The sequence below is a fragment of the Ursus maritimus genome, unplaced genomic scaffold (assembly GCF_017311325.1).
Source record: "Ursus maritimus isolate PB19 unplaced genomic scaffold, ASM1731132v1 scaffold_6, whole genome shotgun sequence".
NCBI lineage: Eukaryota > Metazoa > Chordata > Mammalia > Carnivora > Ursidae > Ursus > Ursus maritimus.
The window spans coordinates 63,388,264-63,407,674 of NW_024426774.1; the positions used below are offsets into that span (position 1 = coordinate 63,388,264).

The window sequence follows — 19,411 nt, forward strand, 5'->3', positions numbered from 1 at the left end:
AGGACACCTCTTGATCTCCAGTTCCACCTTCTTGGTGTTTCAGTTACTGTTTCCCCTAAGCTGAGTCTCTAAGCAGATTGCCCCTCTTTCCCCTGAGATCCCCTTTCATCCGCAGATGATATAAGAGAAAAAATCTGAGCTCATTGTGCATCAGGTCAAGTTCTTTCCATTTTCTATGTCTTGCAATAATTACTATAGGAATGAAGTACAGGGTAAGGTTCAAAGTCTTCCGTCAGGTGAGAGTTTTATTCTGAGGATACAGAGATGACAGAATATTACAGAAAGAGTGAAAAAAAATCTTACCGAGTGAATGAATCTAGATATGGTTTTTCTATATTACTGTGTTTAGTCTGTTTTAGACATTTCTAATCAGTTTTCTTTTCTTTTTTGTGTATAACGAAATGGAACGGCTGTAGGTTCAATGAATTAATGTTGCTTGGTGAATATGAAAAGGCAGCTTGTTTTGCAGCAAACAGTCCTAGAAGAATTCTTCAAAACATTGGGACAGTGAATAAATTTAAGGGTAAGCATTTTTCTCTGAACCTTATGTATGTATGCAGATTGTACTTTTCCCCCTGATAGAATGGAGAGAGTTTTGAAGTCCGAGACTAAAGATCTAGGCTCCAGCCCTATCTCTGCTATTTACTCAGTTTCTTTAGCGTCACACTGAGGAACTTGATTAGTTTTTCAACATGAAGTGAGGAAATATTTCAAGTATACAGAAAAGTGTGGAGAAACATAAAACAGCCATGTACTCACTATCAAGATTTAGTAAATGTTAACATTTTGTCAAATTTGCTCTACTTCCTTTTAAAACGGCTTTGTTGTTGTAAGTTGACAGACATACAACACAGTGTATGTATTTCCACAATTTGATAAGTTTTGACATTTGTATCACCCAAAAGTTCCCTCATTGCCCTCAGTGATCCTTCTCTCTGACTCTTCCTCACCCTTCCCATCTCCCTCTCTCCCACAACTTCCTCTCAGGGGCAACTGCTAGTCTGCTTTTAGTCACTGTAAATTAGTTTGCATTTCCTAGAATTTTACATAAATGGAATTACATAGTAAGTTATCTTTTTTGACTGACTTCTTGCACTCAGCATCATTATTTTGAAATTCATCCGTGTGTTGCATCTGTTAGTAATTCAGTCTTTTTTATTGCTGAGTAGTATTACATTGTATGAATACGAATCCTTTATCAGATATGATTTAAAAATATTTTCTCCAGTCTGTGGCCTGTCTGTTCATTCTCTTAGAAGTTTCTTTCTAGGAGAAGTTTTAAATTTTGTTGAGATCCAATTTGTGAATTTTTTTTTCTTTTATGGATCATGACTTTAGTGTTATACCTAAGAAATCTGTGTCTAATCTGCAGATTTTAACTCCTATGATTATGATTATGATTTTTGGTTAGGATTTTATAGTTTTAGGTTTACATTTAGGCCTATGATTCAGTTTGATTTAATTTTGATATGTGGTGTGAGGTATGGGTTAAGGTATTTTTTTGCCTGTAACTATCCAATTGTTCCATGATAATTTACTAAAAGGACTTTCTCCACATGATTGCCTTTGTTGAAAAATCGGTTGTCCTTATACTTTTAGGTCTAATCTGTTTCACTGATCTATTTGTTTATCTTGACGCTAATACTACACTGTCTTGATTACTGCCGCTTTATAGTAAGTGTGGAAATCAGAGTGTTAGACTTCAAACTCTGTTTTTCTTTATCAAATTTAATTTGGCTATTCTGAGTCTTTCATATTTCTCTTTAAATTTTTGGAATCAGATTGTAAATTTCTACAAAAAATTCTGCTGGGGATTGCATTAAATAATAGATAAATTTTGGGAGAATAGGCACTGAACAATATTGGCTACTTGGTCTGATGAACCCATAAACTTGGCATATCTCTACATTGATTTGGGTCTTAAAAAATTTATTTCAGCAGTGTTTTGTAGTGTTCCGTTTTCAGGTCTTTTTTTTTATGTTGAAAAATTTAATATTTTACTTAAAAATTTTCAAACATCTTACAAGTACCCAGGAACTCTTCCTTTGGATATGTTCTGAAATTGGTGAAGTTAAAAGTGATATTAGTATATTCCTAAGGTTTTTTTCTTCTCCCCTTGACTGGATCTGCTCAAAGTATGGATTACAAGTTTTAATAAAGTCAAAGCTTACAATTAAGGAATGCTTAAATAGGTAAAATTACCAGCGAAATTGGAAAACAGCCAACTTTTATTAGCTTTCTAGGTATGTGGATCTTATGCTGAGAAATTCACCAGTATTAGGTGATACTTAATTGATGCTTAGAATTTAAAAATTCCTTTTATTTTAAAACTAAACTGAATTCTTGAAAGATGAGAAGCTGGAACTCAATTACAAGAGGAAAGTTGGGAAGAACTCAAATACATGGAGGCTAAAGAGCAGCCTACTGAAGAATGAATGGGTCAACCAGGAAATTAAAGAAGAATTTAAAAAATTCATGGAAACAAATGAAAATGAAAACACAACTGTTCAAAATCTTTGGGATGCAACAAAGGCGATCCTAACAGGGAAGTATACAGCACTACGAGCCTTTCTCAAGAATCAAGAAAGGTCTCAAATACACAACCTAACCCTATACTTAAAGGAGCTGGAGAAAGAACAGCAAATACAGCCTAAACCCAGCAGGAGAAGAGAAATAATAAAGATTAGAGCAGAAATCAATGAACTAGAAACCAAAAGAACAGTAGAACAGATCAACGAAAGTAGGAGCTTGTTCTTTGAAAGAATTAATAAGATTGATAAACCCCTGGCCAGACTTGTCAGAAAGAAAAGAGAAGGGACCCATATAAATAAAATTATGAATGAAAGAGGAGAGATCACAACCAACACTGAAGAAATACAAACAATTATAAGAACGTATTATGAGTGACTATATGCCAAAAGTTAGACAATCTGGAAGAAATGGATGCATTCCTAGAGACGTATAAACTACCAAAACTGAACCAAGAAGAAATAGAAAGCCTGAACAGACCGATGACCAGCAAGGAAATTGAAGCAGTAGTCAAAAATCTCCCAAAAAACAAGAGCCCAGGGCCAGATGGCTTCCCAGGGGGAATTCTACCAAACATTAAAAAAGAATTAATACTATTCTTCTGAAGCTGTTTCAAAAAATCCAAATGGAAGGAAAACTTCCAAACTCTTTTTTTGAGGCCAGCATTACCTTGATCCCAAAACCAGACAAAGACCCCGCCAAAAAGGAGAATTACAGACCAGTATCCCTGATGAACATGGATCCAAAAATTCTCACCAAAATACTAGCCAATAGGATCCAACAGTACATTAGAAGGTTTATTCACCATGACCAAGTGGAATTTATTCCTGGGTTGCAAGGTTGGTTCAGCATCCACAAATCAATCAATGTGATACACTACATTAATAAAAGAAAGGACAAAACCATATGATACTCCCAATAGATACAGAAAAAGCATTTGACAAAGTACAGCATTCTTTCTTGATTAAAACTCTTCACAGTGTAGGCATAGAGGGTACATACCTCAATATCATAAGAGCCATCTATGAAAAACCCACAGCATATATCATTCTCAATGGGGAAAAACTGAGAGCTTTTCCCCTAAGGTCAGGAACATGGCAGGGATGTCCACTCTCACCAGTGCTGTTCAACATAGTACGAGAAGTCCTAGCCTTAGCAATCAGACAACAACGACAAAAAATAAAAGGCATCCGAATGGGCAAAGAAGAAGTCAAACTCTCGTTCTTTACAGATGATATGATACTTTATGTGGAAAACCCAAAAGACTGTACCCCAAAATTGCTAGAACTCATATAAGAATTCAGTATACTGGCAGGATATAAAATCACTGCACAGAAATCAGTTGTATTTCTATACACCAATGAGACAGAAGAAAGAGAAATTAAGGAGTTGACCCCATTTACAAATGCACCCACAACCATAAGATACCTAGGAATAAATCTAACCAAAGAGGCAAAGGATCTGTACTCAGAAAACTATAGAACACTCATGAAAGAAATTGAGGAAGACACAAAGAAATGGAAAAACAAATATTCTTAAAATGTCTGTGCTACCTAGGGCAATCTACACATTCAATGCAATCCCTATCAAAATACCATCAACTTTTTTCACAGAACTGGAACAAATAATCCTAAAATTTATATGGAACCAGAAAAGACCCTGAATAGCCAAAGGAATGTTGAAAAAGAAAACCAGAGTTGGTGGCATCACAATTCTGGACTTCAAGCTCTATTACAAAGTTGTAATCAACAAGACAGTATGGTACTGGCACAAACACAGACACATCGATCAGTGGAACAGAATAGAGAACCCAGAAACGGACCCTCAACTCTATGGTCAACTAATCTTCGACAAAGCAGGAGAGAATATCCAATGGAAAAAAGACAGTCTCTTTAACAAATGGTGTTGGGAAGATTGGACAGCCACATGCAGAAGAATGAAACTGGACCATTTCCTTACACCATACACAAAAATAGACTCAAAATGGATGAAAGATCTACATGTGAGACAGGAATCCATCAAAATCCTTGAGGAGAACATAGGCAGCAACCTCTTCGACCTTGGCTGCAGCAAATTCTTGCTAGACATGTCTCAAAGGCAAGGGGAGCTAAGGCAAAAATGAACTTTTGGGACTTCCTCAAGATAAAAATCTTTTGCACAGCAAAGGAAACAGTCAACAAAACCCAAAGACAATCGACAGAATGGGAGAAGATATTTGCAAATGACAGATAAAGGGCTAGCATCCAAGATCTATAAAGAACTTATCAAACCCAACACCCCCAAAATAAAAATCCCATCAAGAAATGGGCAGAAGACAAGAACAGACATTTCTCCAAAGAAGACATCCAAATGGCCAACAGACACATGAAAAAATGTTCAACATCAGTTGGCATCAGGGAAATACAAATCAAAACCACAATGAGATACCACCTCACACCAGTCAGAATGACTAAAATTAACAACTCAGGAAATGACAGATGTTGGTGAGGATGCAAAGGAAGGGGAACCCTCCTACATTGTTGGTGGTAGTGCAAGCTGGTGCAGCCACTCTGGAAAACAGTATGGAGGTTCCTCAAAAAGTTGAAAATAGAGCTACCCTGTGACCCAGCAATTGCACTACTGGCTATTTACTCCAAAGATACAAATGTAGTGATCTTAAGGGGCACCTGCACCCCAATGCTTATAGCAGCAATGTCCACAGTAACCAAACTATGGAAAGAGCCCAGATGTCCATAGACAGATGAATGGATAAAGAAGATGTGGTGTGTATATATATATATATATATATACACCATGGAATATTACGCAGCCATCAAAAAATGAAATCTTGCCATTTGCAATGACATGGATGGAACTAGAGAGTATTATGCTAAGCAAAATAAGTCATCAGAGAAAGACAATTATCATATGATCTCACTGATATGCAGAATTTAAGAAACAAAGCAGAGGATCGTAGGGGAAGAGAGGAAAAAATGAAACAATATGAAACCAGAGAGGGAGATAAACCATAAGAGACTCTTAATCTTAGGAAACAAACTGAGGGTTGCTGGAGGGGAGGGGGCAGGGGGATGGGGTGGCTGGGTGATGGACATTGGGTTGGGTATGTGTTGTGTTGAGTGCTGGGTGTTGTGTAAGACTGATGAATCACAGACCTGTACCCCTGAAACAAATAATACATTATATGTTAATTTAAAAAACTAAATAATAAAAAATAAATAAAAAGATGAGAAACTCAGAAAGAAATAGAGAGGTGTAAATAAGGAGAAATATACTCAGTGGAGCTTACAGATACAGATAATTTTTATTATTTTCATTCTAAGTGACAGTGTTTGATGTCAAATATATACAGCCTATTTTTCATAAGTTTTCCCCAAAAAACACTTTAAATTCAACAATTTGAAAAAAATGTTCTTTTACATTTATTTGAACGTGAAAAATTTGTTGCCATATACATGATACATATAAACATATATATTTAGAGAGATTGCTTGACTGTGAATTGTGTGGAAATGACCTATCTCATTTTTGTGTGCATGATTTTCATTATTGTATCCTAGTAGATGTAACACAGAGTATAATCTTGTAGCTTTTATTCAGTGGACTCAAAGTCAAGAAACCATTCCAACAATTATTTACAATTGGATAACTGACTGATAATCAGGTCACGTTACCCTCCAGAAGTATTCATACATAATGAGTGATGACACTGTGCATTTTGGGTGTTAAACTGTTAACTTTTTATTTCTGAACTGTTAATTCTATTATATTTTTCTAGATATCCATTCTGTATCAGTATCATACAATTTTGATTACTGTAGCTTTGTAGTAAGCATTGAGATTAGAAGCATGACTCCATTTTTCTTTTGATCAGTATTAGCATGGTATATCTTTTCCCATATTCTTACTTTTGATCTTTTTGTGTCTTTGTATTTAAAGTCATTGTCTTCTACATGCAGCCCTATGCCTGATATTTATAGCAGCATTATCAACAATAGCCAAATTATGGAAAGAGCCCAAATGTCCATCAACTGATGAATGGATAAAGGAGATATCTATATCTATCTATATGTATCTACATCTATCTACCTACCTACCTACCTACCTACCTACCTACCTACAATGTAATATTACTCAGCCATCAAAAAGAATGAAACCTTGCCATCTGCAATGACATGGATGGAGCTAGAGTGTATTATGCTAAGTGAAATAAGTCAGAGAAGACAAATACCATATGATTTTACTCATGTGGAATTTGAGAAACAACACAGATGAACATAGGGGAAAGGTAAAAAAGAGGGAGGGAAGCAAACCATAAGAGACTCTTAACTATAGAGAACAAACTGAGGGTTGATGGAGGGGAGGTACGCAGGGGGATGAGCTAAATGGGCGATGGATTTTAAGGGGGACACTTGTGATGAGCGCTGGGTGTTATTATATATAAGTGATTAATCACTAAATTCTATACCTGAAACTAATTTTACCATATATGTTAACTAACCAGAATATAAATAAAAACTGGAAATTAAAACAAATAAAGTCAGTGTCTTCTAGGCAGTGTACACTTGGATACTACTTGTTTATATACTCTGACAATCTTTGCCTTTCAATTGGAGTGTTTAGATCACTTACATTTAATATGATTGTTGACATGATTGAGTTTTATTTGTTTTCTATTTTTCTTACGTCTTCTTTGTTACCATTTCCCCCCCTTTTTCCACCTTCTTTTGGATTAGTTGAATTTTTTCATGATTCCATTTTTCTCCTTTGCTGATTATGAGCTATAACTCCTTGTTGTCTTACTTTGGTTGTTGCTTTAGGGTTTATAGATTGTATCTTTAACTTACCACATTCTACCCTCAGGTGATGTTATACCACTTGATGTATTACATAAAAACAATATACTTCTAAATACTTATATTCATAGCACATAACATTTCTGGTCTTCACTTCTTCATGTAATTCATATTTCCATCTGATATTTTCCTTCTGCTTGAAGACTACCTTTAGCATTTTTTATAGTGCAGGTCTGCTGGTGGTATATTCTTTCAGCTTTTAAAATTTCCATTGAAGGCTCTGAGGAATATTACATTCCATATTTCTCTCCTACCTTCTAGGTAGCTGTCAGCAGTTTTTGGTATTCTCTGGCTTGTAGACACATCACTCCAGCCTCTGCCTCTGTTTTCACATAGCATGTAATATTTAGTCATTATCCAAAATGTAATGTTTAATCCATAAGCATTAGTTAAAAATTTAAGTATGTTATTTTAGATTAAAATTTTTCGAAGATGCAAAGAGATGAAAATAATACGAAGTAAGAAAAAACTAACTACTATTTACATAAAGTGTTCAACTCAAAAACTTTTCTTCTCTCTATAGCTGTTGGAAAGATTAGAGGCAAGCCTTTTCCATTACTCTTATTTTTTGAGGCCATCTTTAGCACAAGTCATGCTTCTAGACGTCCTATTGATGCAGAACTAACCCTGGAAGGAATCAAATGTGGATTATCTGAAAAACGTTTAGATTTAGTTATCAATTGGGTCACCCAGGAAAGGTAAGCAAAGTTAAGTTTTTAACTTAATTTTGATAGTTGGTTAATGAAGTTGTTTATTCTCAAGATTTCGGTAGTTTTTTATTAGTACATAATTTGAACATTTATCTCAGGTCTCTGTTACAATTAATTGGTCAAAAGGATTTACTAAGCATTCATGCAGTAGTGGGGTCTAGTCACAATGAGCCCAGATCAGGAGTTGAGTAATGGCAGCTTACAGGATGATTCATGGCCACTAGATGGTGGATAGAAGTTGATTGGTAGGGGTGCCTGGATGGCTCAGTCGTTTAGCATCTGCCTTCGGCTTGGGTCATGATCCCAGGGTCCTGGGATCGAGCCCCGCATCGTGCTCCCTGGTCAGCAGGAAGCCTGCTTCTCCCTCTCCCACTCCGCCTGCTTATGTGCCCTCTCTTCCTGTATCTCTCTCTGTCAAATAAATAAAATCTTAAAAAAAAAAAAGAAGTTGATTGGTAAGGATAGAAAAGAATTAATCAGTCTCATGCTACTCAGAGGGATAAGGCAGGAATCTGGATCCAGATAGGTTATAGGTACATGTAAAGAATAAACCTAGGAGAAAACTTAAAAGCAGAATGGATGTGGACCAAGGTAACATTTAGAACATACAAATCAGTAAGGATAGACAGGAGATGGCTTCTTGGAGTTGGGTTTCAGTAAAGATTGGCAGATTTGTACTAGAGCTCCCTTAGGTTAGATTCCCTAGAACTAAAGCCTCAGGCAGGAATTTGAGTGTACATGATTGATAGAGGAAGAGCTCAAGAAAACCCTGTAAGGGAGTGAGTGAAGCAGAATAGAGAAGAGTGTGTGTGTGTGTGTGTGTGTGTGTGTGTGTGTGTGTGTGTTTGGGAAACCAAGAAAGGATGTGATCTCAGGCAAGTTCTAACCTTGGTCTTATTTATAGAGGCTTTGGAGCATAAACCACACCACAGAGCTGTCCCCCTGAGGCAAGGGGCCAGCCTTTTGTACCTCTCTGTTAGTCTCTATTAGGGCTATGGGCTGCCTGGATGGGGCATTACTTCCTGGGCATGGTGGCTCCCCCCAGTGAAGGGCAATTTGCTGTGGAAGTGGGGGACCTGTAAGCCACTGGCAGCTAACACCCAGAGCAAGGGGGAAGGAGGATCCTGGCAGGACATTAAAACAGCATGTACTATAGTCAGCCACTTGCACAACACCTATGTATGTGCTTCTCACCTTAATTTCACTCTGTCTAGGCACAACTTTTCCAGGGTTTTGTGGGTATAATTCTGGGGGAATCTTATAAGAGGAGGGTAGGAGGATATACTATAGCCCTTGTCATGATAATGGATCCTAGGGCTATAATTTGTTTTTTCACAACTTTATTGAGATATAATTTACATACAATAATCGATACATATTTCAAATGTACAGTTTGCTGAGTTTTTGGAAAACAGCATTGTGGAGATACAATTGACATATAATAAACTACACATATTGGTAGTGTACAATCTGACAAGTTTTGACATATGTATACACCCATGAAATCATCACCACAGCTGAGATAATCAACCTCATTCCACCCCCACCCCATTTCCAGGTAACCACTGATTTACTTTCTGTCATAATAGATGAGGTTTCATTTTCTAGAATTTTATAAAAATGGAATTATATATTATGTATTATTTTTTCTTCTTGGTCTGGGTCTTTCACTTATAGTTATTTTGAGATTCATCCATATTAATTATTACTCATCTTTCTCCTGTAACATTTTATATTCTTTTCACTTTTACACTTCTGTTGGTCTTGATGGCTTGTCTGGTAGGATGACTGTGGTCGCCGTGCCTTTATCAAATCATGATAATTGATACCCACTAACAGTTTTCATTTAGCTTGGGACTACCCAGAGATATCCCAGTAGATTATCTGCCACCCGTAACAAGCAACAATATACTATTAAAAAAACACCTACTGGGTCCTGCTAAAGTTGGAGTGTCTATCCAGGGAACACCAATGACTGTGGAACTGGAACTGCTCATCATGAACTGGATTCTGACAGGCTCACCAAGTCATGAGGTCAGGTGGGCTCAGAGAGCATCTAAAATCAGGTACAATCAAGATCATGCTCAGGCAGATCCCGAGCATCAAGTTAAGCTTCAGGAATAGGTGGCCCAGAACCCATGTCAACTACCACCAACTGACTGACACAACTTCCACAGCTCATACCTATGGCCTCATGCAGGGGTGGGGTGACCTAAGACCAACAGACAAGGAAAAAAAACCCAAACTTGGTTCATGGTTGGTTCAGGTTGTGTCCAGGTGATGCCAGCTTGTCACTCTACCCTTTGAAGATGGAAAAAGATGCTTCAGGATGGAATGCACTCTTTAAACTAGTGACAATTATATGGTGTATCCCCAGGAGGTAGAATACTTGGGTCTGGGAGATGAAAGAGAGGCTCTGCTCAGCTATCACTCCCAGTAGCCCACTTGGGGAAGATATTAATTAGGCTTCTCCAGAGAAACAGAATCAATAGGGGAAATTATATATATATATTTATACACACACACACACACACACACACACACACACACATACATTTCCCTATATAAAATGTGTGTGTGTGTGTGTGTGTGTGTGTGTGTGTGTGTGTGTGTGTGTGAAGAAATTGGCTCATGTGATTATGGAGGCTGGTAAGTCCCAACATCTGCAGTCAGCAAGCTACAGACCCAAGAGAGCTGCCAATGGTGTAAGTTGCAGGCTGCTCAAGACTCAAGAAAAGCCAATGTTTCTGTTTGAGTCCAAAGGTAGGAAAAGACTGATGTCCCAGCTAAGCAGTCAAGCAGGAGGAGTTCCCCCTCATTTGAAAGAGGGTAGCCTTTTTGTACCATTCAGGCCTTCAGCTGATAGGATGAGAGCCATCCACATTCACAACAATCCGCTTTATTCAGTCTACCGATTGAAATGTTACTCTCTTTCAAATACATTCTCACGGACTTGCAGAATAATATTTGACTAAATATCTGGGCACTGTATGAACCAGTCAAAATGACACATAAAATTAACCATCACAGGGAGTTTGTACTTCCCATTTCTGCAACTTGAGGTTCTGTGAATTGTGATCAACTTTGTACCTATCAAAAATATAACTAAAGTAAAATTTCCGTACAACCAGTGATTAGAAGTAATATCTTTAATCATATCCAGATGTGTTTTGGCCCATGCTGATCGTTTCTAGGTGCAACGTGCTGGTGCAGATGGTTCACTTCAATTTGGTTTGAAGATGGCGCATTAAAATGTTATGACAAGTAAAAAAATTAAAAAAAATTTTTAAATGATGACAAGTGACACCTATTAAGTGAGCCAATTCAAAAGAACTACTTCTTCAGTCTCTCCTAGGAGGGGCGTCTTATATCCTTTTTCCTCCCTGTCGTTTTGTATATATCTATAAAAATTTTAAAAATAACACTGGTGTCACATGTTTCTTGCAAACACTTGCAAGATCTGTCACTAATTTTGAGCTAAAATTTGTTGTCAGTCATTAACCAACATTTAATAAGTTCTTACATTCTACAGGGTTTAGAATCTAGATTAGATAACTGCCAAGACCATTGAGATCCTCAATTATAAGAGAATTTTTGTTTGCCTTCTCATTTTAAATCCCGCCAGTCTTTTTAGGAGAGTTTTAACCTTGTTTGTAGATTTTGTAAAAACTTGAGCTCAGTTTTGCTAAAATGTCCTCCCCAAAAGAATACGTGCTGATCATTTTTGTTCTTGTTGTTAAATCTTAGATGTATTTAATTTCTTCTATATCAATTGCCCATTAACTTGGAATTCTTACAGATCATGGAAAATCCAGCCCTACCGTGCTGAATTTTCAAATAATTTATTCTCATCCACTCATCCAGAACTCTCTAAAGTACACCTATTGATCTGCTTGCTCTAGGGTCACATTTTCTGAAGAGTTAGGAGATGTGATTTGTGATTATGGGGAACAGGATACTTACAACAAGGCCAAGTGCCTGGCGTTAGCTCAGATGATCTACAGTGAATGTGGCCTGCACAAGAAAACTCTTCTTTGCCTATGTAAACAGGGTCAGATTCACAGGGCCATGGAATACATACCACAGTTCAAGGACTTTACTTACGGTGAGTGAAACAGTCTACTTAATTGTATACATTTGAATTCTAGACTTTAATTGTAATATCACCCATGATAGTAGGCAATATTTTGGATTTACATTATAAAGTCTCTTTTGTGTATGCTGATAAGTAGATTTGTCTGTTTGCTTTTAACAAAAACCTATCTTACTTTTATTGAGTACTGCTTTGTGCCATACTCTGGGTAGGGTGTTCTCACATCCCTCCAGCCAGTCCCCACAACAGTCCCATCAGGTAGGCACTGCTAGACCCATCATACAAGTGGAGATACTGAGGCCCAGAGAGGGAAATGAGCCATGGCTTGCAAAGAGGGAACAATGAACCAAGAGAGAAGTTTGTCAAGTCCATGGTCCTGGGTAACTGTGGCCAGCCCCATCAGGGTGAACGTTGCCTTAAGGTCAGTTGTTGCTGAGGAAATCTTGTTTTCTTAGCATGTCTGGCAAAGGCATTGGGGACTGAGCCTGGGGCTGTCCTGGGGGGAGGGCCTCGCAGCCTTGGAGAAGGTGGATGTCTGGGTGTCACTGCTTCTCTCCCTCTGAAGTACAGTTTATTTGCAGATATTTTATTTTATTTTATTTTATTTTATTTTATTTTTATTTTATTTTTTTAAAAGATTTTATTTATTTATTTGACAGAGAGAGAGAGACAGCCAGCGAGAGAGGGAACACAGGCAGGGGGAGTGGGAGAGGAAGAAGCAGGCTCCCAGTGGAGGAGCCTGATGTGGGGCTCGATCCCAGAACACCAGGATCACGCCCTGAGCCAAAGGCAGATGCTTAACAACTGAGCCATCCAGGCGCCCCTATTTTGCAGATATTTTAGACCATGCTACTTAGAGGATTTTTTTTTTTAAATAGCTGCACTTATTTGTTACATAAATGTTCTGGACTACGATAAAAGCATTAGAAATGAAGAATTAGTAAAATAATGTTCATTTCAAAATTTTGAAACACCTGGTTGCAATTGGGCATTGATCTGAGAGCATCGTCAACCTTAGGATAACCTTAGTTGAATGAGCTGATCTCTTATTTTGAGTCTAGTTCACTAGTAACCTAAATGTACAGGCATCCTGACATCTCCCACATCCCAGGCCTATGTCTTAATTCTGATTTGTAGGCTTCGTACCCCAATTCTAAAAAGTTGCAAATGGAATAAAACATAGCACTTTTGGGTCATATTTTTCCAGGAAAGAAGATCATTGATGGCTGTTGAATCTGATCATTTTCAAACAATAAATTGAATTTTACTTAGAATCTAGTTTTTAAAGTTATGAATTTATTTGTTATATAGCAGAACACCTGATACTATAGTTTGGCTTTTTACATGCATGATCTTACTTAACCCTTATGTTAACTATAAAGTAGGTTTTGTTATTATCCCTATTTTATAAATTAAAAAAACAAACAAACAATGTTTCCACAGAGAGGCTAAGGCTCAAAGAGGTAAGTAATTTGCCTACACACACATAGCAACAGAACAGAATCTGGTATAGTAGGTACTACTCAATTAATATTTGTTGAATGAATTATATATTTTATTTTTGTCTAAGGATATAGATTCAGTTTCTGTTTTAAGTGTTATTTTTCCATGGTAAGAGATTTTAGTCAGTTTAGACATGGAAGGAGTATAGGTTTAATTACTCTTAGAATTTTTATTGACCGAAATGTTAAGTTTCCGGTTTGCTTACAAAATTTGCCTTGCATAAATGCATAGAAACGTGATTGACTCATTATATTATTCTGTTCTTCTAGTTGTAAATTACAATCTAAAATAATTAAATATGTATTGTAATAATTTACAGAGCAGTAACACTTATGTAATTAGAATCTTGATGTTTATCCTCAGAATTTGTTTAGCACATCATAAGATGAAAATAATAACTTAAAAAAATTAAGCTTATAAGATGGAAACAGTTTGAAAAATTACTTTCCTTATTTTACTTTTTAATGAGAAACAACTACAGCTTTCCATGGTATCATATTGGCCTTGGGGACAGATTCAATTTGTTAATACTTTCTGGTTTCAGAAAAAAATGTTCTCTCTTAGATTTAGACTATCAGTTATACATTTACAAATTAAAAAACCCAAACCCAAATAAAACAAAAACAGAAAAGTTCTAAGAAATTTGTTTCAAAAGTGTTAAGTGTGACTAAAAGCATCTGTTTTAAAAGTAAAAATTATTCTCCCCCCTAATAATTTTTCGAATAAAGCCTGAATTGATTTGTTAGTTCACCTTCCTATTATCATTAAATAGGTGAATATACCTATCTGGAAATTGGATTATTCTAGATGTCAGGCTCTCAAACTTTGTGGCCTCAGGTTTCCTTTACACTTTTAAAAAGCACTGAACATCCCAAAGAGCTTTTACTTACATGGGTATTGTCTGTTGATATTTATCCTATTAGACATTAAAGCAGAAAATTTTAAAATATTTATTTATTCCTTTAAAGTAACAATAAGCCCATGACATGTTATCATAATAAAATATTTTTTATAAAAAATAACTTCCAAAACCAAAGATTTTCATGAGAAGAGTTCCATTTCCTATGTTTTTGTAAATCTCTGTAATGTCTGGTTTAATAGAAGGTAGATGGCTTCCCGTATCTCCTTCTATATTCAGTCTGTTGTAATACCACGTGTCATGTAGTCTCATGTATATTTGTGAGAGAATGAGAATGAAAAAGGGAAATAACAACTTAGTATTTTTATGAAAGTAGTTTTGACTTTGTAGACCCTAGACCATATTTTGAGAACCACTGCTCTAGATATTTGTGAGTTAAACAGATATCATATTTGGTATAAAGGCCTACTAAAACAGAACATCCATGAGATAAAAAAATAAAAAAGATTGATAACATGTCAAACCAAGGAATGATGAAATGGATTCCAAAGTGTGGTAAGCAGAGGGGAAAGGTCATGGATTTGAGTTTGTATTCTTTCTAATTAGTCAGAGAACATATCTTGCACATCTTTGAGTAAATATTGGTTAATCAATCAATTCAGGGAGAAGGGGATTTGAATACTTGATTGAATGAAGCAGAGTGAGATGTGTGAGTTATAAAATGTTGGAGGCTGGGGGGTGCTGTATAAATAGCTTCACTTAGTGGAGGCCAGTTTGAGTGACCCAAATCATAAACTTCTACCTCTTCTCTAGGGAAATTAAAAAAAAAATTGTTTGACTTTATTGATATAGATTTATATTGTTATTCCTTGTTTCTTCTTTTACCATCTCTCTCTCTCTTTCTGTCTCTGTATTTATGTGTGTGTGTGTGTGTGTGTGTGTGTATACATACATACAATGCACACACATACACATATTTATTATTTTGGAGGACCATTACTATAGATTGGAAGGTCATAGACTCTGGGGGGTCAGATGAACTGTTCTACTTTATATCATGTGTATAATTGTGGGAAAATTAACTTCTCTAAGCCTGTTTCCTCACTTTCACTGTGAGAATAATAATATCTCACTTATATTATATATTAAATTCAGTGATTTAATAGATTTAAGTTCCCAGTACAGTAAATATGTATTTAATAAACACTAGATTATCTTATATTGCCTGTCAGAGTGCAAATTATGTTTATGGTAGTTCTTGAAAGGCTCTCAGAAATTATTCTGAAAACTACCTCTGCTGTGACCCAAGAAGAATATTTTTACATGAAAAACTTTAGTAAATTAACACAAAGTTTATAAATTTAAGAATGTAAATCATGATTGCAGTATTAGATGAACTCAATAGTTAGCTAGTATATTAAACCGTACAAATTTGCTTTTTTGGAGTTAAAAATGGTCAAATACAGGCAACTTCATATGGCTCAGCCTCCAGCTACTTGAACTGGTTGATAGCTTCTTAAAGTCTTCATTTTTGAGTTTCTAAATACTTGATAATTTTAGGAAAAAAATTACGGAGACCCTTTTTCTATGCAAGGCACAGAAAGAATAAATTATACTCACTAGGAACTGGTCCAAATATGAACAACAGGATATAGACAAACACAATGTAATATTAGAAGGAATCTTACAAATTGGAGATACCAATTCTAGCACTTTTAAGGTGCATAAACTGAGATCCAAAAGAATAAATGATTGATGGAACTGTGATTAGAGCTCAGGTTTCCTGATTGCCAATCTAATCCTTTCTGTTCTACTACAGTTCTTTGATAATTTGTTTTTCTGATAGTCTGTTATAAGTAGTTTTCTTTCATTTTTTGCTATGCCAAGCATGATTTTTTAAAATTAAAAAAAATTTTTTTTTATTGGAGAGAGTACCGTTGAGTTCATTGAGGGCTTTGGAAGGATTGGAAAAAGAAGTGTTGATTGGCAGGTGTAGACATTAGCTGGTCCCTGTTTGTAGCTGATGTGTCATATTAGGATGTTGAGACATAGTTTTTTTTATTTTTCTCTTTCAGATGACCTGATGCAGTTAATAAAGTTATGTCCCCACACTGAATTAATTCAGTGTCTCACTAGAGAATGGAACGGGAAACCACCATCTTTATCTTTTGGTCTTGTTACACTTCATCTGTTTTCTGTAGATATGAAAAAAGTTGGCATTAAGCTACTTCAAGAAATAAGTAAAGGTGGGAAAGGTAAGTATAGTAAAATGTTGTAGAAGGGAAAGTAGTGGGTTATTTAGGGAAAGGTTCAAGATTATTATGTCTGAGTTAACTCATTTTTCCTAAGAGTTCTTTCTTGGCAGGAATTGACTTTAGAAGTTTATAAATGTAAAGATTACCATGTCAATAATAGTCTGTTGACAATAGTATGTATTTCTTGAGGGAATTACAAAGAAGAGAGAATTTTATGAAGCTTTAGGGGAACATATTAATAATTATACTGGCTAACTACTCTAAAAACTGTACATATATTAACAAATGTATATATTTAGTAATTTTTATGTATTTAAAATGTTTTTTAGACATAATCTCTCTATATTTTTATTCTTAAACCAAATACATATGTAAATGTCATTTCCATATGATGTTTACTCTGAATGTAACTCTGGACTGGGATCAAGAATAACTAATTACATCTCACTTTTTTCTTTCCTTTCTGTAATTTAATATAGGAACTTGAGCAGATAGCTTGATTTTAAATTGTTATAAGGGGTTAAAGACTGAATAGCAAATTACATGAAAACATATTTGGGAAGATAATTTTGAAATTATCATTACAGATACCAAATAAAGTATTTTACTTGACAGAAAAATAATAATCATGGTAGAAGTAAAATAATAGTGCTGACAATATTTTTAAAAGAGATCCTCTTTCATTAAGTATCATAAGTAATGCATGTAACAGGTAAGAAATGAGTTCCCTAAATAAGTATATTCCAAAGAGGGTCACTGTAATTGATTTACAAAAGTAAGTAATATCATTAGTTTTCTTTAATAAACAAAATCATTCTTTTATTTCCTTTAGAAAAATAATTGTTATAGAAGTCCCATCATTAGGAGGTCTCCTTCTATCCAGAGTTAGGAGGAAGGATTTGCCAAGGAGGTTTTCAAGCCCTTGGGTCAGCACTACTAGGGAATTTATAAAAGAATTTGAAGAATCATGAAAACTAGACCTGTAGGCCCCCAGTTATGTGGTAGTGTTTAGTGGTGCCTTAGAGACTTTGAATAAGGCTGAATCCTCGTTCTTCATTTTCTGAGGCCCCTCCCTTGTAGCCTTCAACCGAGAAGAAGATGAATAGAAGTGTGGGAATGTGAGAGATAGTAGAGGGTTGATGTGAGACATGAAAAGGTTAGTGAAAAAAATGAAGAAATTAACACTTGGTTACTTACCACGAACTGGCTGAAACCCTCCACATTAAATTTACAGGGATCTAGTTTAATAGTAACTTTAATAGTTGAAATGATATCCCTTTCTATTTTTGAAGTGTGTGTTTTCAAATAAGATAAGTACCATACTATAATATTATAATTTTTTCCCTCAGGTATAGTCGAACATCTTATGATAAATGATCCATTTTTCTCATTAGAAAACTGGCAAGAAATGGCAAATATATGTTTACAGAATGGCTTTGACAAATTATCTCACGATATCATGTCCATTCTTCAATCTCAGGCTGGAGTTACAGAAATTTCTGAAGAGGATGATACAGTCAACTTAATGGAACACGTTTTTTGGTAGTTCTATGTCTTAACCAGTTGAGGGAGCTTATATAACATTTTATGTGTGTTGGTTGGGCAAACTGATTTTGGCATAACTAACTTAAAAATAAATCTAAAGTATGAAGCTCTCAGAAATAAATTGTGCTGCTTTTGTTATGATGACATTTATACCATTGCTTTCTTTTTTTCTGTATGGTCATTTCTGATATTGAATCTTGATAAAATCCAAGAGTATAACTTTGTATGAAACTCAGTTTAGGCACTTCTATCTAAGGGCATAAGCTAATGTCTAGATGTATTTCTTTCTGGGGATCTAATTTTATACCAAGAACTGAGGAAGGTATGAATAGTATCCTGTCAGACTAATTTCCCAGATAACGAATGCTTTGAGACTGATTTTTAACAAGAAAGGCAGGATGTCATTTCAAGGTTGGACTCACTGGTGAGAACCTACAATATAGTAATTTTATACTACTGATTTAAAGGTGTGCCCCTTGCTTTGGTATATGTAAATGGCAAATGTTAGGTTTCTACTCTAAAAATTGGGAATCTTAGCATGTTCTTACTTAGAAGACCAGCCAAATTTTGCATGATGTAGACCTGTACGTATGGAAAATATGTTTTGGATGATTTCAAGTGTCAGAATAAGTAAGTGATGGAATACTCAGAGTTCTGTGTCATGGACAGGTAGGATATTCAAAATATTTAGTGATGAGTATGGCATGGGCACCCCTAGTCAAACAGAAAAGATACCCAACTGATCATAACAGCTTTTAGCTCTTATGCCATACCAGCTGAATGTAAGCCTTGATCATAGAACATGGTAACAATGAACTGCTGTTAGATGGAGTCAGAGTAAAAAGTCAATTTTCCCCTACTTAATTTAAATTGTGTGTCTGTTTTTTACTCTATAGCAGAAAGAATATGAACTTGGAATCAGACAGTCTTGTATTCAAATTCTGGTCTTACCTCTTCTTTGCAAAATGTGGGCAGTAATATCTCATCTAAAGGTTTGCCATGAGGATTAGGGATATGTTTGTGTAATGTAAGTATATAACATAATTGAGGAATTTCATAGAAGA

The 19,411-nt window shown here is 35.6% G+C and overlaps 1 protein-coding gene across 2 annotated transcripts in view; it reads left to right on the plus strand.

Moving 5' to 3' along the window:
- The window catches only part of CLHC1 (clathrin heavy chain linker domain containing 1), a 34,361-nt gene extending 15,901 nt beyond the window's left edge, over nucleotides 1-18,460 (plus strand). For both annotated transcript variants that reach the window (XM_008699868.2, XM_008699869.2), the window contains exons 8-12: nucleotides 417-523; nucleotides 7,906-8,080; nucleotides 11,995-12,197; nucleotides 16,623-16,802; nucleotides 18,152-18,460. In XM_008699868.2, coding sequence (XP_008698090.1) covers nucleotides 417-523; nucleotides 7,906-8,080; nucleotides 11,995-12,197; nucleotides 16,623-16,802; nucleotides 18,152-18,348 — 862 coding nt within the window. In that variant the 3' untranslated portion in view covers nucleotides 18,349-18,460. The remainder of the gene's footprint in view (nucleotides 1-416; nucleotides 524-7,905; nucleotides 8,081-11,994; nucleotides 12,198-16,622; nucleotides 16,803-18,151) is intronic.
- The last annotated feature ends 951 nt before the right edge of the window (nucleotides 18,461-19,411 follow it).